The 26,957-nt window shown below is 43.5% G+C and overlaps 1 protein-coding gene across 5 annotated transcripts in view; it reads right to left on the reverse strand.

Annotated features, from left to right (window-relative positions):
• The window catches only part of REPS2 (RALBP1 associated Eps domain containing 2), a 240,008-nt gene that overhangs the window by 165,704 nt on the left and 47,347 nt on the right, over positions 1 to 26,957 (reverse strand). For all 5 annotated transcript variants that reach the window (XM_022562671.3, XM_022562667.3, XM_022562669.3 and 2 more), the window contains exon 2: positions 7,487 to 7,610. In XM_022562671.3, the coding sequence (XP_022418379.1) occupies positions 7,487 to 7,610 (124 nt within the window). The remainder of the gene's footprint in view (positions 1 to 7,486; positions 7,611 to 26,957) is intronic.

Raw genomic sequence — 26,957 nt, forward strand, 5'->3', positions numbered from 1 at the left:
CCAGTGTCCTGTGATGAACATTTGGGTTGTTTCCAGTTTGGAGCCATTAGGAATATAGCTGCTGTGAACATTCTTATAAATGGTTTTTGACAGACATGAATTCATTTATCTTGGGGATATACCTATGGACCACATTCAACCTGCTGCCTATTATTATGTACAAAATAAGCTATAAGGATGTATTGTACAACAGAGGGAATATAGCCAATGTTTTATAATAACTACAAATGGAGTATAACCTTAAAAAATTTTGACTCACTATACCGTATACCTGTAACTTATATAATATTGTACATCAAGGTATACTTCAGTTTTAAAAAATAGTATTACCATTAAAAAAAGAATGGGTTTGGGCTTCCCTGGTGGCGCAGTGGTTGAGAATCTGCCTGCCAATGCAGGGGACACGGGTTCGAGCCCTGGTCTGGGAAGATCCCACATGCCGCGGAGCAACTAAGCCCATGCGCCACAACTACTGAGCCTGCGCGTCTGGAGCCTGTGTTCCGCAACAAGAGAGGCTGTGATAGTGAGAGGCCCACGCACCGTGATGAAGAGTGGCCCCCGCTCGCCGCAACTAGAGAAAGCCCACGCACAGAAACAAAGACCCAACATGGCCAAATAAATAAATAAATTTAAAAAAAAAAAAGAATGGGTTTTACATTTTTGAGTGTTTGGAAAACATCAAAAGAAAAATATTTCAGGACGTGAAAATTATGAAATACAAATTTCAATGTCCATAAATAGTTTCACTGGAACACAGCCACACTCTTTTGTTTACATATTGTCCACTTCTGCTTTCACAGTTCTGGGGCAGAGTTGGATATTTGCAACAAAGGCCATATGGCTCACAAAGCCTAAAATATCCACTACCTAGCCCTTTACAGGAAAAGTTTGCTGACCCCTGTCTTACACAATACAGTGGTTCAAGTAAAATGTAGTCTTACTAAAACAATACAGTTGCATTTAATGGAAAAATATTTTACATTAATTGACTTTTAAATTTTAAATAATTTAAATTAATTATTAATTTAATTAAAAATTCAATTCCTCACTCGCACTACACACATTTTTAATGCTCAGTAGCCAGCCGCACGTGGCTAGTGACTACCATATGAGACAGCACAGTTTAGATGGTTGGCCGAAAAACACTACAAGGCAGCTACTACTGGTATACCCCTTCTCCAGGTGAGCCATTTAAGCTCAAAGAGATTAAGAAACTTGCCTGAGGGTACACAAATAAAGAGTGATGGAGCAGGGATTCAAAATCAGGTAGTCTACTGCTAGGGCCTACACTCTTAGCCACTAGGCTACACTGTCATCCTGAAAATTAAAATAGTCTTTGTATTGCAGGTTTGAACATTCAGGCTGAAACTGTGGTGTGTCAGAGGGGGAAATGGTCTAGAGAAAATCTACTGGAAGTATCCACATCTTACAGGTGAGGAACTAAGGCCAAGAAGGGGAGGGTGGGTCTTGTCTTACTCATGCAGCAAAATGGCGGCAGAGCTACAGCCTTAACAACACTCCTGGCCTCCTGGGGCTCCCTTCTCTTCCCACTACTTTTCGTCGCCCATCCACTTATACCAGTTACTTATAGGTTAACAAAAATTAATGACAACGATGTTCAGTAATTCCAAAGTGAAGCCAAACCCACACATTTTCCTTAAGTTACTTTGGGAAAACATCAGGTTGGTCTTACTAACCCAAACCTGGGTTGATCAAAGCCTTATAGTCGCCTACCTGCGCTATCCACCTGTTAATTTGGAAAAATTTGTTACTAATTTGGAAATGGGAAGCTAGATAGCTAGATGAGCAGGTAAAGGCTGCTGCGGGAAGGCTGATCTTATAATTTTTTGGAGGGGTGATGGTAAGTTACAGTTATCCATTATCAATTTCATAAAAGAGCATTTAACAAAAGGAAACCAAAAAAAAATCTTAAAATTGAACACATTTCCTTTTATAAATAACTCACTCCTTTGTCCTAATTCTTTCTCCTTTCCCTGCAGACTGTGCCAGACTACCACCAGGTCAGGAATGAGGAACACAGCCCTAGAAACCACATGAATCACATTATTGCACTACTGGGGTTCAGAGACTCCCCTTTAAAGGGGCTGTGGAAAAAAATCAAGGGGTCTGTCATGTTGGATAAGAAAGTAAATTACATCTTTATTCTCCCTACCCTAACCGTAAGTTAGCATTTCTTTCAATTATGAATGTAAGCAATGAACTGCTGTAATATCGTCAGCAGTGCTTGCAACTTTGTCACCCGCCGAAATCAGATATTTTTATATCACATTACAGTTGCTGTGGACATCCTGAAGTACTGTTTATGTTCATCACTACTCTGAAAGTATGCTAGTTATTTGGATCACAGATCTTTTATTTAATACATTAATAAAGAAGCATGTATACTGCTATATAACAACTTTTTAAAATATCTGTTTTAATTTCAAAATACAGTTGACCCTTGAACAATGCAGCTTTGAACACTGTGAGTCCACTTATACGCGGATATTTTTCAAGAGTAAATACTACAGAACTACACAGTCTGCGGCTGGCTGGGTCCATGGATGCGGAGGAACCGCGGATATGGAGGGCCGACTATAAATTATACATGGATTAACCCTCCAGTTGTTCAAGGGTCAGTTTTAATTGGTTTCCTTTATAATCCCACATCGTTGTACGCATTTAAAATATTACTCCAAAACAGAGACACAGATGTAGAGAAAAAAACGTATGGCTACCAAGGGGGGAAGTGGGGGGGGGCACAAATTGGTGGATTGGGAGTGACATAGATACAGTACTATGTATAAAATAGAGGACTAATGAGAACCTGCTGTATAGCACAGGGAACTCTACTCACTGCTCTGTGGTGACCTAAATGGGAAGGAACTCCAAAAAAGAGCGGATATATGTGTACGTATAGCTGATTCACTTTGCTGAACAGCACAACACAACATTGTAAAGCAACTATACTCCAATAAAAATTTTTTTAAAAAAAACAAAAACATTACCCCAAGAAGGGGTCCAGAAGCTTCACACTGCCAAAGGGGCCCATGGCACCAAAAAGCTTCAAAACCCTACTCTTGACCCCACTACACCCTCCCTCGGTCCTCACACCCACTCTTGGCCTGTCTTCAGAAAGGAGGAAGGTACAGGAGCTCCCAGGGCAAATGTTTGCATGTGGTTTCCTCTGCAGGAATTCTCTGCTGGCCCTGAACTTCACACCCGCCGTCCGCACTTCTAAGTCAGCTTTCACCAAACGTGTCGCCCCAGCTCCCACTAGGGTGAGGCCAGAGAGAAGCCTGGGGCCAGCCCTCTCAGGGCCGTGGAAAGGCAGTGTCAGCACTTGCAGGGCCCGGGGAGCGAGCGCAGGGAGTTATACACCCTGGGCGCCTCTTGCCTACCCCCAGTTCAGGCCCTGATGTGACCAAATCTGTACTCAGAGCTGAAGCAAAGCTCCTGAAAATACTCCACCCAGCTGTCTTTAGAAGTCACTCTGAACCCTGGCTCCACAGAAGAATCACCTGGGGAGCTCTGAAAACCCCCTCGCTCAGGCCACACGCCAGGCTAATTTAATGATAATTTCTGCAGGTGGCCCCAGGTACTCGTATTTTTTATTTTGCATTTAAAGTTACCCAGATGGGGCTTCCCTGGTGGCGCAGTGGTTGAGAGTCTGCCTGCCAATGCAGGGGACGCGGGTTCGTGCCCCGGTCCGGGAAGATCCCACATGCCGCGGAGCGGCTGGGCCCGTGAGCCATGGCCGCTGAGCCTGTGCGTCCGGAGCCTGTGCTCCGCGACAGGAGAGGCCACAACAGTGAGAGGCCCACGTACCGCAAAAAAAAAAAAAAAAAAAGTTACCCAGATGATTCTCAAGGGCAGACGAGGGTGGGAACCAAAGCCTGAGAAAGATGACTTCTGTAGGCATCCCTCAGGAGTTCCAGGTGAACCTGAATTCCAAACGTTTGAGTTTAAAGAGTGGCAGCTGATTAAGACTCGCTCCCCATGCACAGGCATTTATGTCTTCATTCATTCAGTCAGTCATTCATTCAACAAACATGCTCTGAGTACCCACAAGGCCCCTCAGTGCAGGGATTACCAGAAGCTCCTCCTTTCCCCTTGGACTTGCAGACTGCTAAGGAAGACAGACAAAAAACTTGTCAAACCTGTAAAGGAGTATTTACAAACTCTGATAAAAGTGCTATGAAGGAGCAGGCGGTGAGAGAGAATAAAGTAGGGAGGGGCCTGCCACATTACCTAGCATTATCTAATGGGCCCATCCAAGGAGTACCTCATTCCCTAGGGATGTGTGCTTTTTAAGTTACTATTTACTCTTGATTAGGCATTTTACAATTCTGAAAGGGTAGATATTAACTTGTAGAAAACTGTTAGCTAACAAATACTTCTTGTCTGACAGCAATGCAAATGAATTTTATCTTAGAAAAGAGTATAATAACCCAGTTACAGTTTTATTGCGCTGTAGGGCATTAATCAATTTTATATGTAATTTAGCAATCTTATTCCAGCATTCTTTCTTTCCATGACTATAAATACTTCTGACTTTCTTGAACCAGCTTTACTACATGCTGGTTCCTTTGTTGATGAATTAATTTGACAGGACATACTTTAGAAAGGATGGTGGGGGCGGCCTCAGAATCCTGAAGAATAAGGAGGAGGAGCCAGCATGGGAAGGAGAGGGGGAAGGACAGACCGCTAGCAACCCAACACCTTGACATAACATATGGTCTTTCCTACAACAGGAAAAGAGGTGGCCCAGAAATGGCTAGAAGGCCAGTGAGGCTGGGGGACAGACTGCAAGCAAGAAGAAGAGGTTTGAGATGAGGATGGAGAAGTAGGCAGAGACTAGGTTATGCAGGGCCTTACAGATCAGCGTAGGGACTCCGAACTTAGCACTATGTACAACAAGCAACCACTGGGAGGGTTTCAAGAAGCTGGATGAAATGATCTGGTGGCTATTTTGAAAAGACCACTCTTACCGCTGTGTGGGAAAAGAGACTGGTGTAGAGAATAGAGAAGGCCAAGAAACCAATGACAAAATCATCGTGGTGCTCAGGTGTGGCTACAGGTGGCCTGGTCCAGCAGAAGCAGAGAGATGGAGGGAATGGGCAGTGGATTTTGATGGATTATATTGTGAATGAAGGAAAAGGGGGAATCAAGAAGGGCTTCTACCCACATGCTGTGCAGTGCAGCCATAAAATAAGAAAAAATAAATATCAAAAAAAAAAAGAATGGCTTCTAAGTTTCTGGCTTAAGCAACTGCATATGGTAGGGGTATTCAGCAAAATGGGAATGGCTAGGGGTTAGAGGTTAACATACACACAGGCACATGTCATTCATGAAATAAGGGTATGACTCTTACAGAAGGAAGGGTAGACTCACAACTCCTTGGGTGCGATAGGGCCTTTTAAAGGTAGCAGCCTTTCAGATTAGGTTCTCAGAGAGCATTCTCTTTGGCCTTCAAGGTTTGTGTCATCAAACATTAAGCTAATGGATTTCAAGCAACAAATCGGAAAATGCTAAGTAGCAGCTCAAAGTTTGGCCCTGTCTTGCCCTCATCCTTACTCAACATATGCTGACTACAAATAACTATCACTTAATAAATCTTTAAATGAAGGAAGGAAATTCAGAATTAACTCTGAGTATACTTAAACCCTCAGAGGTAAAAGGCAGCATCAGGATTTATAAAATACAATGGAGAAAGCCTTGTATTTGGGAAAAGGGTTAATCCTTTACACAAGTGATAACTTAGTCCATCCCTTCCACCCCGTCCCCCCAGGAAATTAAGCTGTAGATCTGAGCACAAATCAGGTAAAAGACTTCAGTCTAACCAAATATAAGCAACAAAGGTGTCAGAAGTTTATTCTTTTATACAATAAAGCAGCTCTTAACTCTTCCAGAAGATGAAGTTGGGGGATACTACAATAAAGCTTAATGACCATTTACAATGGAATGGAAACTATCACTGCCTACCACAAATCGAAATTCAGTGAGCTGTAACTTTGAACTAATCACAGCAAGTGAATGATAGCAGTGACCATTAGACACCAAACCGGCCACTGAAATAATACTTCATCATGAAACCTATTTTGGAACCAAATTTTCTAATACTGAGGGATGCTATGAGGGTCAGATTTCTTTTCCCATTCGGAAAACATCCAGGATTACAGATTAGAGTCAGCACCTTACTAAACAGAAAGAATCATCAAGAAGACACTACTCTGCATAGCAATGAAGAGAACAGGAACTGGAGGCTGAGCTCCTGGCTAGAGCTGGTTAGAACCTTACAATCCTTAGGCAAGTTACTCAACCTGACCCACCGCAAAGCAGGAAGCGAGCCTTTATTCCATTAGGCACTGAGATTTCAATGGTACTTGTTATCACAGCTTATCAAAGGCAATGGAAACTGACACAATTATCTAATTTAGGTAGATGTCATGAGGACTAAATGAGACAGTGTCTGACACCCACTAAGCCTTTAATAAAGGTTAGCAGGATGATTGCGGCCTCCTGATGGTTAGTGTAAAAAGGTTTCATTTCCCATAGTCAAGCTATCAGAATCTTCTCTGCTATTTGCAGCTGTCCTACAAGGTTGTCATGGACTAACCATAAATCCTCAACCCACGTCGAGGTCCACCAGGGACTTCACAGAACAGGTAGGAACAGCGGAGTCATTTTTATCTCAAAATGAGGAAAAGGACAAAGTTCCTGCATAGCTGTGTGGCCATAGGAAAGTAATTCATATCAGCGTGAACTAAAAAAGGACCTCAGAACATCCACTGAATAATCACCTTCTTTAAACAGCCTGGTAAAACCAGTACTGAAGCAGTGCAAATGATGCTAAGAGTTTGGGGCTTTACTTTTGGTTTAAGTGCTCAAGTATGTCCTGGGTTGGGGGCAGGGATAGCAAGGTAAGAAAATGGTAAATCAAAACTTTGAGAAGATAAATTCATTCTGCAAAAATCTTGGTAGCCCCCGAGTACTTAACAATCATGAAAACAGTGCTTTGGGAATTGGGAGATTAAAAGATGATCATACCTGACGTGCCTGGCAGGGAAAGAAGAGAGACAGAAGGGGCAGTTCCACTCAAATTCTCCTAGTTACTCAGCCCTAATAGAGCCTTAAACGACATTATAGATTCCTCGAGTGGAAAATTAAACGGTCTTATTATTTTGCCACAGGCTCTAGAATCCCCGTCCCAATCTTTGCCGGCTAAAGAACGAAATCTATTTTTAACTGCAAGTGAGTTAAAAGGAACTAATCTCAGGTCACTCTCTGAATTTTTTTCTCATTAAAAAAGAAAAAAAAACACTAAGATACCTGGTAAGTTTTATTTTACTTTAAAGAAGAGTTGGAAGAAGAAAGGAAAAATTCCACAAATGCTTATAGAACAGGCCTTAAACCCACTAAAAATGGTTATCATAAACAGGAAACCTGTCATGGATAATAAAATGTATCAACGGGAGATACTTACCACATTTAATACTCTCTATCCGCACGGGGAGGCCAGACTGTGCTGCAGCAATTAATTTCAGGGCAACGTAAAACTGTGTTGGACCAAAATAACCAACCCGCTTGGCACCACAGAGTTCTGTGATCTGAAAACAGACAAGAGGAGGGATGCTGAAAACTCCATTTCATAACAGCAAAATGAGACAAAATAGATTATGAAATCTCAAGGATTTCATGGGGTAACTAACCAAAAAGTCCCTGGAGAACCTATGGGTACACGCTGGTTGGATTCTTTTTCCTCCAGTTTGCAGGGAGGTTTTCAATTTGGATAATTCAATTCTACCTACGCGTGATGTTTCAGGACTGGGTGGTTATTCCTCCTCTTTCAAAGATAAAAATAAAGGTGACAAAGAACGGCTGTTAAGCTTCTTACAAAAGAGTGACTTTTTCAGGGGGTGGATTGTAACATACAAAGTCTAAAGTCTAGAAAGTCACCGGGGTGAAGAGAGAACAGATTAGTCATAATCACTACTTGTGGATTATCCTAGTTGATCGAAATTAAAAGTGAGTTATTTTTTTTAATTATTTTTTTAATTTATTTTATTTTATTTTTTGGCTGCATTGGGTCTTCGTTGCTACGCGTGGGCTTTCTCTAGTTGCAGTGAGTGGGGGCTACTCTTCGTTGCGGTGCACGGTCTTCTCCTGGCGGTGGCTTCTCGTTGCGGAGCACGGGCTCTAGGCGCATGGGCTTCAGTAGTTGTGGCTCACAGGCTCTAGAACACAGGCTCAGTAGTTGTGGTGCATGGGCTTAGTTGCTCCGCGGCATGTGGCATCAGGGCTCGAACCCATGTCCCCTGCATTGGCAGGCGGATTCTTAACCACCGCACCACCAGGGAAGTCCCTTCAATGACTTCTTTAAAGTTACTTCAAAGTAACAGATACTCAAAAGTTCAAATAATAGTAAGTGGGGGTGAAGAAGTAACAAGCACCCCCACTTCCTTTGGTGCCCCAAAGGAAAACACTATACATTTCTCCTAGAAATGTTCTCAGCATATATATATAGCACACACCTGTTTTTCTTGTTGCTTATTCAAACTTTATGAAAATAGAATACCACATACTATTTTGCAACTTGCTTTTCATTTAGCATCATCCCCTGAATATTTTTCTCTAGCGCGCAGTTAAAATTACCACTTTATTTTAACAACTGCATAATATTCTGCTATAAAGATACACTGTGCATTTTTTATTATTATTCTTAGTTGGTCCTATGCATAGAGTTTTAGACTTCCAATAATTAACCTAACAAACACTTTCAGAACAAACTATAAATAGACACTAAGTAATCTGACGAAAATTCCTATTGAAATTCAACTGGGATGTCAACAAAAAATAGCAGAATAAGGGTCTCCAAAAATTCTCTCCTCCATGAGAGCAATGAGAAACCAACAAAAATGGACACAACTCTGGAAATTAACCAAAAGTCTGCAGCAATGCGGGGAGTGTTTATTCAAGAAAAACAGCTGAATCTCAGGAAGAACAGCAAGCTTTGTGGCATTTTAAGTGGCCTTACTTCCATTCTCTCCCACCCGCATTCCAGGTATTTTCACTGTATTGCAGGCATCCCCTGCCTGCAGTCACAGCGAGACTGGCAGCCACAGAAGGAGTCAGGACAGAGCTGGGCTTCTTGGATGTGAAGACTACTATTTGTCATCAAACTCGGGTAGTTTTTCACTATTATTTCTTCAAATATTTTTCTGGCCCTCTCTCTCCTTCTCCTGTTGGTACTTCTGGTACTTCCAGTAGCCCACAGTCCACCTCTCCTAGCCCTAGACTATGAGCTGGGGTTGGGGGGAGTGAGTCCTGTCTTCTCGGCTAGACCCACCGAAAACAGAGCCTCCACCATGTGGAACTGGTGGGGTTGGGGAGAGGAAGAGGTCGTGGCTCAAAGGCTGCTGGCTCACTGTTTTTACTAAGATTTAGGAGATTTTCTTGAATAAATGTTTCTACGTTTGCTGTATGTCTTCAGGTCAATTTCCAGAGACTTTAAATGATTATCCTTTACAATTTTTACCAGTTAAGAGGCTCTTTCACTGGAAAGAGGATCTGCTGAGTTTCTCACACTGCCATTCCAAAGTCTCAACCCTCCCGGATTCATTCTTGAGTGGAGAAGCAATAGGGTGTTATGGTAAAGAGAACAGTTCTTGGAGTAAATGACTTAGGTGTGAATCCTGGCCCTAGCACCAACCGGCTACCTGTATAACCTAAGGCAAGTTACTTACCTCTCGTGCCTCAGTCTCCCCTTAAGTGTAAACAGGTACTTACCTCATGAAAGCTAAAGTAGTAGTGCCCACAATAGTGTCCATTCAATAAACATGCCATTGTCTAATTTTTTGGTCTACTTGTTTATTTTGTTCCCATTCTAGCTGCATATTAGAATAACCCGAGGAGCTTTTGAAAAATAGAGACCTAGCCTCCACCCCCAAAGATTCTGCTTTAATTGGTCAGTGGTGTGGCCCAGGCATGGGTATTTTCGTAAAGCTCTCAAGGTAATTCTAATGTGCAGCCAAGGTTGAGAATCACTGCTCTTTGGTAATCTCATTCTTTCCCCAGGCTTCAGTGACCATCCAAATGCTAATGATCACCAAACCGCTCTCTCCAAACCTAACAACTCAGATACTTCATGCACTTTTCCAAAACCCTACTGGACAACTCTACGTGGATACCCTAAGCCATCTCAGACATAACATAAATTAAATAAGCCCTACTCATTTGCCCTTCCCCACATATCCTTGAACCTACAGATCTTCCAGCAGCCCTCGCCTCAGTTGCTGGCATCAACAATTCCATATCCCAAATCAGAAACTTATCTTCGATGCTAACCACATCCACATCTATCACAGAACCATCTGCCAAATCAAGGCTATCTTCTCCTTTGCCTTGCCTTAATCCTTCCTAATACCTCACCTGGCCATCGTGACATATTTTATTTTTTAATAGAATTCACACAAATTACTGTACAGGGACAGGTTTCTTTTTTAGAGTGTGACTTTCATATAATAGTGTGTCAGTTTTCCTCAGGTGTACAAGGAGGCATCAATACTTATTGTCAGAATTTGTCTCTAGAAGAAATGTTGCTCTTGAAACTTAAACTTTTTTCCAATAATTTATATATTTAGCTTTTTATTGAAGTATATTCCTATAGAAAAGCATAATATACAAACAGAAAAGCATACAAATAAGTGTATAGTACGTAGTTAGATGCGTTTTCACAAATTGAATACAACTACATAACGAGCACCCAGATCAAGAAATAGGGACTTTGCTGGTGGTCCAGTGGTTAAGACTCCACGCTCCCAATGCAGCGGGCCTGGGTTTAATCCCTGGTCAGGGAACTAGATCTCACGTGCCTCAACGAAGACCCCGCATGCCCCAGCTAGGACCCGGCGCAGCCAAATAAATAATTTTTTTAAAAAAATGAAAGAAATCCAAACTTACAAGCCTCTAGAAGCCCCCCTTCGAAGCTCCTTTCAGTCACTACCCACCCGTCATTTTCCTAACTTCTAATACTACAGATTAGTCTTGCTTGTTTCTAAACTTGTTTGTGACATTCTTCCAAGTTGTTGAGTGAAACTGTGGTTCACTCATTTTTCTTGTCACTCAGTATTATTTATCCCCTGCCACTGGACATCTGTATGGTTTCCAGTTTCGGTGGGGATTGCGGGGGAGTACTGAAAGTTCCAACCCTCTAGCCATCTGGTTCCCTGGAAGCAGCTTCCAACCTTGTTACCTAGGGACTTTTCCAAAAGTCACCTCGTTAACATAAAAGACACTTTTATTGCTCTTATCACAGGAAATCCCAAGGGTTTTTGAAGCTCTGTGCCAGGAACTGGGTTGAAGACCAAATATATATTTCTTATTATAAAATCACATCACAATAGGCCATTTGCATGTAACTGATTCTCTACTAGGCTAAGCTCCATGAAATAGGGAGATGTATGTCTTGCTCACCAGTTCCTTTCCCTGCCACGTTGATTATGCTTAATAAATAGTGGTTGAACAAATAATTTTCTCGAACCAGTCTCTCCTCAGCTCATCTTCCAACTCCAGTTCATCCTCCATAGTGCCTGCATATCTGCCTTTTAAAAGCTAACAATACTGTTCTCATGCTTAAAGGCATCTCAGCCTGGATCCCCACCACCTCAGGACAAAATCCTATCTTCTTAGTGCAGCATTAAAGTTCCTTCACAACCTGGCCCTGAGCAGCTTCTCTAGTTTCATCTCTGGACACACACATGCACACAATTCTGTAGCTGCATTCAGCTTCTCCTGCTTTCCCAAGCACATCCTGACCTTCTACATTTCTGTGCCTAAGGTACACGGTGCAGAAGATGGGAAACTAAACAGCCTTGAAGTCAAGGTTGGTCAGGCTGAAATCTAGTTTCCTCGTATATATTGATAAAATAGAGATACTGTCTCTCCCATAAGACTATGAGGGAAAAAATTAAATAATGTACTAAATGAACCTGATATGATGCTTAACGGTGTTCAACAATTGTTGGGTTCCATCCCATTCACCTCGACCTAGAACATCCTCACTCCCCACTAGATTAAACTCAAATGTTACTACTCTGTAGCTCCTTCTCAAGTCACCAGGTATAGTCTCTTTTCCCAGTGTACTCTCTGACTATTCAAATGTCTATAAATGTCTATCACATGATACCTTATTGTCTTGGATTTGCTCCAAAATAAAAGGAGGAAAGGGAGTAACTGGAGAGTATGGGTGAAACAAGCATTACCAAGAGTTGAAAATGCCTGAAGTTGGGTGACGGGTTTGTGAGGGCTCATCCTCCTACTGTGTATGTTTGTATACATTTTGAAATTCTCCATATTCAAGCTTTTTAATGTCTATTTCAGCACTTATCAAATATTATAATTATCTATTTATCTCTGCCTCCCATTAAAATGTCTTCTCTCCAAGGGCAATGGTTAATTTCTATTTATCTCCTAGCGCAAGGATAGGCATACAGGATACAGTCCAAAAAATTCTCCATCAAGTGAATGAAGCAACCCTCACAAATAAAAAGTAATTGAGTTGTTTGTTTGTTTGTTTGTTTTTCTGGCTGCATTGGGTCTTCGTTGCTGTGTGCGGGCTTTCTCTAGTAGCCGCGAGCGGGGGCTACTCTTCGTTGCAGTGCGCGGGGTTCTCACTGTCATCGCTTCTCTTGTTGCGCAGCACAGGCTCTAGGTGCGCAGGCTTCAGTAGTTGTGGCCTGCGGGCTCTAGAGCGCAGGCTCAGTAGTTGTGGCACACAGGCTTAGTTGCTCCGTGGCATGTGGGATCTTCCCGGGCCAGGGCTCGAACCCGTGTCCCCTGCATTGGCAGGCGGATTCTTAACCACTGCGCCACCAGGGAAGCTCAAGTAATTGAGTTTTATAATACATTCCTTATTGTGAATAAATAAATTACACATCTTCGGATACAGGATTGCCTATACATGGAAAAAAACTAACATCATCAATATAAGTGTCTTACAGAGTAATTCCTAATATTAAGAAACTGTAATCCTTGCCATGTGAACAACTTAACAACTATATTTCAGTCAGTGTTAATTTATTATCAAGGTAACCTTCCTTTACCACAACTATCACATAGAACTAGAAAAGCTCTTAACTAAAGGTAACTGAAATTGCTGCTAAAATATTCACTGTGGTACTTCAAGACTAACACCCAAATCTGGCATTAGTAAACCGCCTCATTTACCTTGGAATCTGTCCTTTGCTCCCATATACCAGTAGAATCACTGCTTTGTAGCCAATGTAGAATATACACACATAAGTGAGGTAAGCCCATAGGCCACTCTTCTTGCTCTTTGTACACCAAACCTCCATGAGACATGCCAAGAACTTTCTGAAATAGTCAAGCCGCAAGGATGATAAATTATAGGCCTTTGGAACTTACATATGGAATCTCGTAAGCTTGAGACTTCTCAGTCCAAACTGCAGGTTAATTCCGTAAGTTTTTTTTTCTTTATTGAGGTTCAAAATGTTCTAAATCTAAATTCTCCGTGGAAAAGTTCTAAATTGTGGGTAGAAACGTTTTAATGCAATCTAAAGAAAAAATTGTGGTGCTTTATCCCAGATACTCAACTAGCAGGAGATATTTTATGTAACTGCTCCTTCAAACAGTCCCAGTTGCCAAGATTTTCTCAAAATAAAGAAAAAATGAAAAGACTCCACACCTCTTCTTTAGTCTAAACTCCAAACCTGCAACCCTCTCAGCTGGACCCATCTTAGGTTACACATTGTGCAAAGTTCTAACACATAACAAGAACCTATGGACTCATGTTTGTTTTCTCAGGTGGAAGGCAAGAGATGGGATTAAAAAAAAAAAAGGAATGGATGAAATCAACTTCCTCAGAGCCTACAGATGTACGCTCAACTGTCGGGGTGCTGGACACGCATCAGAAAAATTCACTGACCATTTGGGAGGAACCTGGACCAAGTTCTGGAAGAAGATGGAAGGCCACTAAAATAGCTTCCCTCCTACCTAATTCTGAAAGATTAAGTGGCTGTGCTGAGTAATCAGTCCACACCCGTTCCAGTTTGCCTGAAATAATACTTTCCTTCCGAGCTGAAATGTAATAAATTTTCAAAACTGTTCAAAGGTTTGAATAAGCTTCCTCCTTCAAGTATTTTTAAAGACTTCCTCAGAGAGATTTAAAAATTCAAAGTCCTGGTGTGAGGGGTTGGAAGAATTCTCCAAGAACATTAGTGGACCCCTATTTTCTATTCTCCCTCCACCACAGCTCCCCAAGTTCATAGTCTCTGCTCACAAACCTACTCCTTCAAGTCCGGCCCCCAGACTCCTGAGACCTCACACACCATCCTCCACATTCCCTCCAAGATATCTTATTAAAACAAGACCGCCCCCCCCCAACTCAAGCAGGCCTCCGGGGCTCCTCGTGCCCTTTCTTGTAAAACCCAGAGCCCTGAGCATGGTTTTGAGGCCTCCCGTCTGGCCCAAACTACCTTGCCAACAAGCTTGTCTCCTCCCCTTCCTGCATCCAAGGCTGCAGCCACTCCAGATGCCAACCGGCCTCTCAACACAGGACAGCCATGCAGGCCTCTCGGCACCTGGCATGTCTCCCACCTGGAAGCTGGATGTCTCCCCACTTCTTTTTTGTTCGTTTGTTTTTAAATGTTTCTTTCCTTTCTTTCTTTTCTTTCCTCCCTCCCTTTCTTCCTTCCTTCCGGATGCGCTGGGTCTTAGTTGTGGCACATGTGATGTTCATTGCGGCATGTGGACTTCTGAGTTGTGGCATGCGGACTTCTTAGTTGCAGCATGCAGACTCTTAGTTGCGGCATGCATGTGGGACCTAGTTCCCTGACCAAGGATCAAACCCAGGCCCCCTCCATTGGGAGCGCAGAGTCTTACCCACTGGACCACCAGGAAAGTCCCCCTTCCCCACATCTTTACCCACCAGACTCTTTCTTCAAATCACCTCAAGACCAACCTTATCTTTGAAACCACAGTCAATTCCATTCTGTATTCCCATAGTCCTTTTCACTACTTTTCTGTCACATCACTAGCCTTTTAATAGAGCAAAATCACTATTCTGGTCATTGTCTCCCCTGTACCCCATCTGTTTCCCATACCCCTCAAATGCCCAGCACAAGGCAAGAGTATATCTTTATCATTTGTATCCCCCAGGACTAACACTTTACGATGCTTACTACATAGTTGGTTGCTCAACGAATGTTTGTTGAATTAATTGGCTTTTACAGCCCATAGTACCAGAACGCTCTTCTTTCTCTCATCTTGTAATTACTTTTACAAGTGACTGCTAAATGGGCTTTAGTCATCTCACACCATAGAGGCTGAAGAGCTCCTGCAGGAATATAACAGCGTATTAGCTGCTCTGTCCCCTCCCTGCTCAGTCAGCTAGGAGGGACCAGGCAGGGTCAGAGAATCAGGATCAGACTACACCATGCTCTGCCCTGGCCCTCAGCCCCTTCCCCTGACCCTCGGCCCCTTCCCCTGGCCCTCCGCCCCTTCCCTTGACCTTCGGCCCCTTCCCCTGGCCCTCCGCCCCTTCCCCTGGCCCTTGACCCCTACCCCTGGCCCTCCGCCCCTTCCCCTGGCCCTCGGCCCCCACCCCTGGCCCTCGGCCCCTACCCCTGGCCCGCAGACCCTTGCCCTGGCCCTCGGCCCCTACCCCTGGCCCTCGGCCCCTTCCCCTGGCCCTCGGCCCCTACCCTTGGCCCTCGGCCTCTACCCCGGGCCCTCGGCCTCTACCCCTGGCCCTTGGCCTCGCAATCTAGAACACCTCAGTGGTTCTCCAGCCACTCAGTGTGCTAAAGATGCATCACGGCCTTCTGCCTCCAGCCTCCTTCTGCTTAGCATACCCCCAGGAGACGCCAGCCTCCATACAGGCCCCCTCGAAAACAGAAATAAAGAGGATTTAAAGTACATGTGTAAAAGTTGTACCTCAGCCTCTCGGGAAAGAGCTGAACAGTGAGGTCCACTGTCCTGGGTTTTCCTTTCCCACTCATGTAAACGTTCTAAATATCAAGAGGGACTTTCAGTCCAGAGGGACCTGGGTGAGCCACCCGAGAAAATACGAACCCCCAGGTCTGATCACCCAACGTGAGGCGCCCCAGCACATGCCTAAGCCAAAGCCCCATCCCGTTAAAGAGAAAACAGGCATTCAGGGCTCACGTGTGATTTCAGACACGGAAGCCCACTAATACCTGAAAGTACTTATTAAAGTATCCTGGGCACCTCCCCACTGAAAGTACCACACTCAGTGCCAAGACAGGAAGTAAGCCGTGCTGAACGAAAGGACTTATACTTTTCTCTCTCTCTCATCCTCCTCCAACTCCCTTTTCCTCCCTGCCTCTTTTTCCTCCCTCCCCCACCTCTAAATAGTTTACTATTCACCTACCAAAACAGGACTATTCTCCTACACTATCCCCCCATCATCACCACATCTGAGGGAGTCAACATTAATATTATCACACAACATATGGTCCATACTCTCATGTCCTCAATCGTCTTAAAAATGGCCTATAGAACTGAATTTCCCTTCTCCCATCCAGGATTTAATCAATGTTTGTGCATTACATTTTTATCTTATGCCTCCTCTGTCTTTCCCTAATCTAAAACAATCCCACCTCCGTTCTTCACTGACACTGAATCCTTTCAAGAGTTCAGGCCAGCTGTCCTGCAGAATGTTCCACATTTTGGATTTCTGTTTCCTTGGGATAACATTCAAGTCAAACATTTCTGGCAAGAACACCACACAGGTGGTACTGTGATATAGTAAGAGGTACACAACAGTGAGGGGTACATAATTTCAGAACATCCCACCACTAATTGCCAAGCTTGGCCATTTGGTTAAGAGGGTGACTGCTAGATCTCTCCACTGCAAAAACATATTTTCACATAGTACATTGAGACCATTTGAAAATTCTATCCCCTGACAAATCAGCTTTTGACTCTGCCCAATACTAATTGCAAATAAGTCTAGCTAAATTACATCAGCATCTAAAGAACTGGAATCTTAACACAAAAATCGTAACAAACATGGGGATGATATTTATTCCATGAGGTGGCTGTCCTTACCTCCAGTTTATGCACAAATAAATGCCACAACTCAGAAAGTTCAGTGAGATGTTCAAGGTCACAGGTTCAGAGCCAGTACTCAGACCTACATGTGCCTGGGTCCAAATGTAAAGGTTTTTCCATTACATCAGGGGTTGGAAAACTGATGTTCACAAGCCAAATCTGGCCCACTGCCTGGTCTTGTATGTGCTGAGAATGGTTTTTACAGATGAACATTTGCAGTCAATTTGATGATAGGGAACACTAACTTTGAATTCTGTGAGGTAAAATGTTATCCCCAAAACAAGAATTCCATGCTTCTTACTAGTAGATCTGTATTAATCCCCCACCCCCGCAAAAAAACACTTGTACTCAATTATCATATTTTGAATTGTGTCAATAAAAACTTTGTGGAAGTTTGCTTTCTCTCTTGTCATATAAGTACCTATACAATATCCTCAATTTTGCCTCTTGGCCCGCAAAGCCTAATATTTACAACCGGGTCCTTTACAGAGAGGGTTAGCAAGCCCTGATAAGACACTGCCTCCCAGAGGCATGACATCCTGCAGATACGCTCAAAGCCGGGCAGAAAGGTATTTTCCTAAACTAATCAGCCACACTAAGTAAATTCCAACTTAAAGAGTGAACATTTCCAGTAGAAGAAAAGAACACACATGTATCCCCACCCATTTTCCACCCATTTATATACATTTGTTTAAATTTTTTAGGAGCTTTTGAACTAAGGCTTCCTACATTACTATAAACTTCCACAACAACCAACTGGAGCCATATTTCAGATATGAGCAAAATCTATGCAATAATTCACATGCTAAAAATGATATTTTGCTTTTCTCAGCCTTATTGAGGTAGTATAATTGACAAATAAAATTGCCATATATGTAAAGTGTACAATGTGATGACTTAATGTGCGCATAGACTGTGAAAGGATTCCTACCATCGAGTTAATTGACACATTCATCACCTCTCATATTTACCTTTTTTGTGTGTGTAAGAACACTTAAGTTCTACTCTCTAAACAAATTTCACTTACACAATACCATTATCAACTACAATCACCATGTTATACAGTAGAATCTCGTATCTTATTCATCTTAGAGCTGAAAGTTTGTACCCTTTCACCAGTGACTCTCCCTATTTCCTATACCCCACAACCCCTGGCAACCACCATTCCATTCTGTTTCTATAAGCTCAACGTATTTTTATCTTTTTTTTAGATTCCATATATAAGTGATACCATGCAGTATTTGTCTTCATCTGTCTTATTTCACTTATTTCCTTTTTAGTTTTAAAAGGAGAAGGTGTTATAAATCTTCATAACCATTCTTCTTCATAACCATCCCTATGCATCTGTCAACACATAATGATCCAAGATCTCCCAACATGTAAGCTACTCCCAAGTTGCAAATCAATTTTGGAAGCTCCATTATCTTTCAGATCCCCCAAGATGCCATTTAATTTAGGACCAGAGAGCCTATACTAAATTGCAGACCGAATCCAGCCAAGATTTAATTGATAGATGAATGAATGAATGAATGGCAGAGGTTACGACCCCAGATCCAGCTTGTCAACATTTGTGGCCCAAGGCCAAAACTCACCCCAGTAGTAGGGAAGACCCAGCCTGCCACTCTGGCTCACATGGAATCTGAACAGGAAAAAGACTCTGGGCAAAAAACTAGGAACTTACACACTGCCGATGGAAGCACAGAACAGTACAGAGACCATTTGGCAACATCCATAACAATTACAATAAAAAATAATAATTATAATCAAACTTTGGATCTAGTGATCCTACCTCTAGGAATTTACATTCCACTTTATACAAGCAAAATGACATATGTACAAGTTCATTCAATATGTATCATCTAAGATACAGATTTGAAAACACCTAGAGGTCCATCATCTAAAATATTAATCAATCGTGGTTCATTCACACAACAGAATTCTAGGCAGCTCTGGTAGAGATCTGTCATATCTGTGATTGCCCATCATCTCTTAAAAAGCCTTTCTCTACTGAGAAATTTCTCATATTACAAATCTCACGTCCCAGCTTGAAAGCTGAGAATCCAATTCCTAGGCTCCTTTGCAGCTAAACTGCAAACATGTGACCAGGTCTCCATTGATGGGAATATCCACACAAGACTTTGCTTGAGAAGTAAGAAGTGTAAGACAAGAGACTCTGCTCAGAGCTTCTACTTTTGCAGGGGAAGCTGCCTTCCTGGCTCAGGATGATGGTGGAAGCAACTGCAGTCCAGTCAAATCCCTGCTACCTGCTGCTCAGTACAGGCAGGAGCACGGGTGGCTCCCACCGAATACCAGAACTATGCACGGCTTGGCCATTGTTTCTGGAAATTTAGATGCGCCCTCTTCTTCCAGCCCTCCAAACGATTCCATGAGTTACCTAAAAATCCTAATACCTTTTTGGCTTAACCATCTGGAGTGGATTCAGTTGTTTGCCACAAAAAACACCAAATAAAAAAGAATGAGGAAGCTCTTTGTGCACTCATATGGAAAGATCATTAGGTTAAACTGCTGAAAAGAAAAAAGCAAGATGCACAATAGGGCATGGCAGGTATTTTTTTTAAAAGGGGTTGAATCTAGATGCATTGACTTATATATTCATATGCTATCTCTGGAAATTGAAGCTAACAAGCTTGGCTGCAGCTGCTTCCAGGGAAGGGAATAGGTTGGCTAGGGTACAGGGGTAGGGAAGAGTTTACTGTATTTCATTTTGTACCTTTTGAATTTTGAATCATGTGAATGTATGATCTATTTTTAAAAATGAACTCAGAAAAGTTGTAAAGAGAAAGAGACAAAGCCTGGACTTCCCTGGTGCTACAGTGGTTAAGAATCCACCTGCCAATACAGCAGACACAGGTTTGAGCCCTGGTCCAGGAAGATCCCACATGCTGCGAAGCAACTAAGCCCATGTGCCACAACTACTCAGCCTGCACTCTTGAGCCCGTGAGCTGCAAGTACTGAGACAGGGCACCTAGAGCCTGTGCTCCGCAACAAGAGAAGCCACCGCAATGAGAAGCCCACGCACAGCAACGAAGATTAGCCCCTGCTCGCCGCAACTAGACAAAGCCTGCATACAGCAATGAACACCCAACGCAGCCAAAAATAAAATAAATTAAAATAAATTAATAATTTTTTTTAAAAAAGAGACAAAGCCTAAACCCACGTCAGCAAGAACTAGTATAGACATACCCCAAAACCATTCACCTGTCACCTGCTCGAAGGGCGATTTCAAAACAAAGTGCCCACCTGGAGAAAGCTGCAAAAGTCCTCCCTCACCAAGCCCAGATTTCACACATATAAAGTACTGTTTCCTCTAAGTTGTCAACATAGGACAAGGCAGCAGCTTGCTTTATCATTTTTTTGATCTCTATGTTATTTATTTCCTCTCTGATCCTTATTATTTCCCTCCTTCTGACTTCAGGTTTTGTTTGTTGTTCTTTTTCTAATTCTTTTAGGTGGTAGGTTAGGTTGTTTATTTGAGATTTTTCTTGTCTCTTTGAGGAAGGTCTGTGTCGCTATGAAGTTCCCTCTTAGGACTGCTTTTGCTGCATCCCATAGATTTTGTACAGTTGTGTTTTCATTGTCATTTGTCTCAAGGTTTTTTTTGTTTTTTTTTTTTTTGCGGTACGCGGGCCTCTCACTGTTGTGGCCGCTCCCGTTGCGGAGCACAGGCTCCGGACACGCAGCCACAATAGCCATGGCTCACGGGCCTAGCTGCTCTGCAGCATGTGGGATCTTCCCGGACCGGGACACGAACCCATGTCCCCTGCATCAGCAGGCGGACTCTCAACCACTGCACCACCAAGGAAGCCCTCTCAAGGTATTTTTTAATAGCAGCTTGCTTTATAAAAACTAGTCATCTTTGTCAAAGGTAGCTCTATCTAGCTGGGTGACCATGAAGAAGGCACCTGACCTCCCTCGGTCTTCCATGTCATCTACTGGAATGAAGCAGGCAGACTATATAGAACACAAAGCTTTCTCTAGATCCAAAAATTCTAAAAAAAGGAATTGAACCTCTCCCTCTGGCACTTACCACTTCTACTTGTATTATGGTTCTGAGGATACCTGCTACATCCCCCTAAAACAAGGCTGTAAGTCTCTTGAGGGCAAGTCCTGGATTTCTTTTTAAAAACCATCCTTGCATTCCCCACAGCACACATCCCACTGATTTCTCCTTAGGAAGGCTTACGGAATGAATGAAATATGCCTACTTTGACTTAACTCTTCACTCACTAATAGAACCCCTATGCATGTTGCTTTGTACCTCTGAATTGTGACTTATAGGTGAATATATCAACCTATTCCCCAAAAAAATTTTTAAGTTTTAAAGGATAGCAAGAACCTGACGTGAGCTCAGGTAAATCATTTTGTAATCACCAAATTTCAAGCAAGCAAAGGCAAAGAGAAACACAGTTGACCCTTGAACACAGGTTTGAACTGCACAGGTCCACTTACAACATGGATTTTTTTTTCAATAGTAAATACTACACGAGCTGCAGCTGATTGAATCCACAGATGTGGAGGAACCGCATATATGGAGGGCATACTCCAAGTTACATGTGGATTTTCGACTTTGGAGGATCAGCGCCCCTAATCTCCATGTTGTTCAAGGGCCAACTGTACAACATATCTTCCAGGGCTTTGAATGTACTCTGTTTTGTTTTGGTTTGGTTTGGTTTGGTTTCGTTTGTTTGGGGTGGGGGGAGACAGGGGAGGGAGAAGGAACATTTTTGTATTAAAAGAAAAAAATATGGGGCTTCCCTGGTGGTGCAGTGGTTGACAGTCCGCCTGCCGATGCAGGGGACACGGGTTCATGCCCCGGTCCGGGAAGATCCCACATGCCACGGAGCAGCTGGGCCCGTGAGCCATGGCTGCTGAGCCTGTACGTCCGGAGCCTGTGCTCCGCAACGAGAGAGGCCACAACAGTGAGAGGCTCACGTACCGCAAAAAAAAAAAAAAAAATATGTTAAGGGGTCGAATATGATATTAATATGGCTCTTAAAGACAAGAATTCAAAGAAATTCAACACTCAGGCTAGCTTCTTTGGTTTTTGCACAGTGGACTGGCATATATAGGTTTGACAGAGTGATTCTACAGATTTTTTTTCATCATGTACCTAGATCGTCTTTTGGAATGAGGAAGGATTATAGGTAGTGAAGAGATTTGATAACAATGATTTCTCATTATGACTTTTGTTATCTAGGACTTCTTCGGCAAGCCAGTGCCACAGCTCTGGAAGCTGCCCAAGCCAGCTGCACACATGCGGGCACCCTCATCAGGGTCAGGAGTTCCTCGGGGCTGGCACCTGCCCAGGGTGAAACCAGGATCTAACAGCTCAAGGCGGAGGAGAGGGGAAGAGCGCACCGGGAGTGAACCACCGAGGTACAAAGGAAACACCCCCGCCACCACAAGAAGAGAGTCACTGTGATGGAGGAGAACGGTTAGGGGAGGAGAACAGTAGAATCCCCAGTAAGAACTAATGTTCACTGACGGCCGACTGTGCGCCAGGCACTCTCCTAAACGCCAGGAATTGATGAGATGAAGGAAACATACACACACAAAAAAGCAGTCTTAACACTAGAACTGAATTAAAATGCAATTACAGGTCAGATTACAAAAGAAACTTTGTTTGGGGATTGTGACCCAGGTTTCTAGCCTCTGCACATCACAGTATTTCATACTGCTGGAGGCGGCAAAATCTCAGGTGAACACACATGCTGCCAGGATCATACAAAGCTTTTACTGGTTCTGGCAACTCAGACTTACCTCAGCAGCCAAAGGGTTCGCTTTTCAATTTGTTTACTGACATTTTTAGTGCTTTTCATAAATAAACTTACAGGTTGAGGTTATTTGGTATTTTTACAAGTTTGTTGATTTTGGTCCATTCTATATTTTATATCTTTTATTTTATACATACTTGTGCGCACATGCGCGCGCACACACACACTAATACACACATTTCATTTTTAAAGAAACTAGTGCCAAAAAAAATGAGAGAGAGAGAAAGGAATAAAGAAACTAGTGCCTTAGCGAGACGAACAGAGCACACCAGGACATCTCACGTAAGTGGAGCATCCGTTTATTATACACAGATCCTTGAAATGCTTCAGAGGGAATGAACAAGTGCAAGTTCAGTCTCAGATCACACCAGAGTTCTCAGTCTCCAGTATGAACCCAGACAGATTGGAACCTTCCAGCAGAGTTAAACTTATACCAGGCACAGCAGTTTCTGGTGGGGTAGGCAACCTGACTTCATTAATTGGGTTTCTTTGTCGAGTTCCTAGTGAAGACCCTATCCAACTGTTAAAATAACAAACGCCCCACTCACCTCCCCTCTGAGGATGCTGACCCCCATCAAAGCAGGCTACTGCAGGGCACCAAAGCTGGAGACGGCCCCTCCCTGTTCAAGACAGTTCTCCTCCACCCAGCATGGCCTTGTGACAACCAGCACACTCAGTGCCCCGCATCATCATGGCAAACCCAGATGGCTTTAAGGGGCTTCAGCCCAACTAGCTGGAACCCAGCCCCAAGCCTATCATGCTATTGCTCCTACTGTGACCCAGTGCCTACATTATATTGACCAAACCCACCTCTTTCCATGACCAAATAAATCCCCTTTCTATGCCCCAGCTACACAAGTCCATGCTCTTCCCTCTCTAGCATGACAGACACCCATCACTGAAGGCCTGGCCTTGCTCTCACCTGTCTGTCCTTGTCCTGCACCTCACCCCCAGCTACCTGCTGACACTTCCCTGATGCCCAAACTTTCCCTGCTCTTAGATCTCCTGCCAATGAGCTGTGCTTGCCAGGAGGGACATCCCTAGGACCCAGGAGTGGTGGGTCCTCCCTTCAATCACATGGAGACACTAATTCATCAGCCCAGACAGACTGCATTGCCTGACCTGATACAATCTACCCGTCCCCCTAAACAGGTGCCCCCACCACAATGGATGAGCTGAGACCTAGGTCCTGATTCCTGCCAAGGTATTCTTTCCCAAGTCCGCTCCACTTTCACAAGTCATGCCTAAAGATTTGACAACTTAGAGATAATTGACGCAGAAAGAAGAGTCCCTGCCCTCAAAGGGTTTCTAATCTGTTGTTATGGACTGAACGTCTGTGAACCCCCCAAATTCATATGTTAAAACCCTACCCGCCAATGTGACGATATTAGGAGATGGGGCCTTTGAAAGGTGATTAAGGGGACTTCCCTGGCGGTCCAGTGGTTAAGACTCCGCGCTTGAACTGCAGGCGGCACAAGTTCGGTCCCTGGTCAAGGAACTAAGATCCCACAAGCCGCGCGGCAAAAAAAGAAAGGTGATTAGGATGAGATGAGGTCCTGAAGGTGGAGCCCTCAGGAATGGAATTTGTACCTTACAGAGTCACAAGAGAGCTTGCTTCCTCTCTCTGCTCCCCACCATGTGAAGACACAGCCAGAAGTCGGCAGTCGGCAACCCAGAAGAGGACCATCACCAGAACCCAGCCATGTTAGCACCGTGATCTCAGATTTTCAGCCTCTAGAAATGTGAGAAGTAAATTTCTGTTGTTTATAAGCCACTCAGTTTGTGGTATTTTGTTACAGCAGCCTGAGCTAAGTAAGACATAATCTGATTGGGGTGTGTGTATCTAAGAAGTCTGAGGAAAAAGGATGAACATTCCTCAAACACCCACTACCCACCCTCCAGGCAGTATACTTTGCTCTTTTGTGTTTCATTTCTAACATTTAAACTAATCCTACATGAATGGTTTTTCAGATAAGTACTTCAGGGTTTAGAAAGGTTATTAGAGAAATTCTGGAAAATGAGAAACCACCTTGCCGCCGACAGTTTCTATTAGAGATGTCATGTGAACCAAATTCACTGAGCGAACAGGCAACCCCTTACGTTCACTGAGACACCATCCATTCAGTCCTCTTAGGTAGCACGCTACGGCAGTGAATGGAGTCGGGCTTACCGACTGAAAGGTACAAACTATCTGCACCTTGGCAGCCACAGATAATACAAATTAGGTCCCACGATTCCCCGGCCTTCCCAATGGCCATGGACACACATGTGTGAGAGAAGGAGCAGGTGTAAAGGGTACAGCCTCAGAACTCAGTATATTCTCTCAAATGAACCAAGGAATGAACCACAAAGCACACTCCATCCTAACTGTGTTGTAACCAGCTAAGCTAACCAGAGTACAGAACAGAAACTGATTAACATTTGCCACTTTTCTTTTGCTGCCCAGCATCAGAACCCCTTGCCAACGTTTATGAAATTTTCCACCTGCCTCCAGCTCAATAAGCTAAAAACGTGAGATACCCACTTTCGTGATTTCTTCTCAATCAGGGTATGGGCACAGCACCTAAGCGTGGCCAGATACAACACACAGGTGTTTGAATCAGTAACGAGTGATGTGAGGCAGCAGGAATAGTAGACCATTGTATTCTGGAAACAGCAGCAACCCCAGTGCCCAGGGGCGGCAAGGTGCCCAGCCTCACGCCCGACATCCAGGGCAGGCAATGTGTGGTGTGGCTGGAGGCATCCAATATTCAGTAGCTACAGTTCCAGCATCCTCACCAGACCAATTCTGTGCTGTAATGAGCCTGTTGTTCTGGCACTGTTGCCCTTAGCTGTGCATTTTTCAAGATGTTTCTCCAGTTTTCCGAAAGAAAGACTGAGCTACCCAATATCCTGCCAATAAACTCCCTTTCTGCCTAAATTACCCACAGGTAATTTCTGTTACTAATGGGACAGTGTTACTAAGAATCCTGGGTGTTACAGAGGACAGGTCAAAGGCAAGCCTTGATTGGTCCAGAGCATCCAAACCTGGCTGTATCAATCATTTACTGCTGCAAAACAAACCACCCCAAAACTTTAAAACAACATTTATTTAGTTCATAGTTCTGGGGATCAGCAATGTGGGCTGAGCTCAGCTGAGCAATGATACCGATCTAAGCCAGACTCTGCTGAACTCAGGTGGGACTCGCTTATACTTCCGCAGTTAGCCTTGGGCTGACTGGGCGCCTCCATTCTCCTCCACATGGCCTCTCATCCTCCAGCTGGTGAGCCTGGGCTTTTTCACATGGTGGCAAAGTTCCCAAAGGAGCAAGAACTGAAGCTGAAATCCTTCTTCAGGCCTAGGTTCAGAACTTACCCAAGGTCTCTTCTACTGTATACTATGGTCAAAACAAGTCACAAGGCCAGCCAAGACTCTAAGGATGGAGACACAGGCTCCACCTCTTGATGAAAGGAGCTGTACAGTATCGGGGGAATTTTGAAATCTACCATACCTGACTGTTTCATACATAGCCCCATGGGGAAGCTGTCACAATAGGGATTCCGATTTATTAGAACTGCTTACATCTAGAATCTGTGCTCTCACAACCATTCCCTTTGACCACCACCAATGCCAGCCACTGATTCAACAATACCTAACTAGAAGCAATAAACACACAGTGCTGAGCCTGCCAACTCTGCAGTCTGTGAACAGTTTTGTACAGGGCAGGCCGCTTGGATCTCTCTTACTGTAGGGCATGCTGAAGATTATGGACTAGAATCATGTGGCATCAGACAACCAGATCTCTGGCTCTGGGCCTTTCTTTCTCTGAACCTCAGCTTTCCTCCCTGGCAAAGCTCAAAATCAACATTTTCTGCATATGAACAAATCGGTACTTTGATCACTTCAGGCAGAGAACTAGTTAATATGCCTAAGTTACAGAAAAACTTACTATAACTTGAAGGGAATCTTAAAAAGCTCTGAATTTATTTGAAAAGATTTAACTATATCCTTTTCCAAGAGCCACTCAAATTGTCAGACCCACAAACTGAAATTAGATGTTTCCCTGACAACTGTTGAACTGAGAAAGG

This window comes from Delphinapterus leucas, chromosome X (genome assembly GCF_059928025.1).
Source record: "Delphinapterus leucas isolate spDelLeu-1000000601 "Yukka" chromosome X, BTC_Dleu_Yukka2, whole genome shotgun sequence".
NCBI lineage: Eukaryota > Metazoa > Chordata > Mammalia > Artiodactyla > Monodontidae > Delphinapterus > Delphinapterus leucas.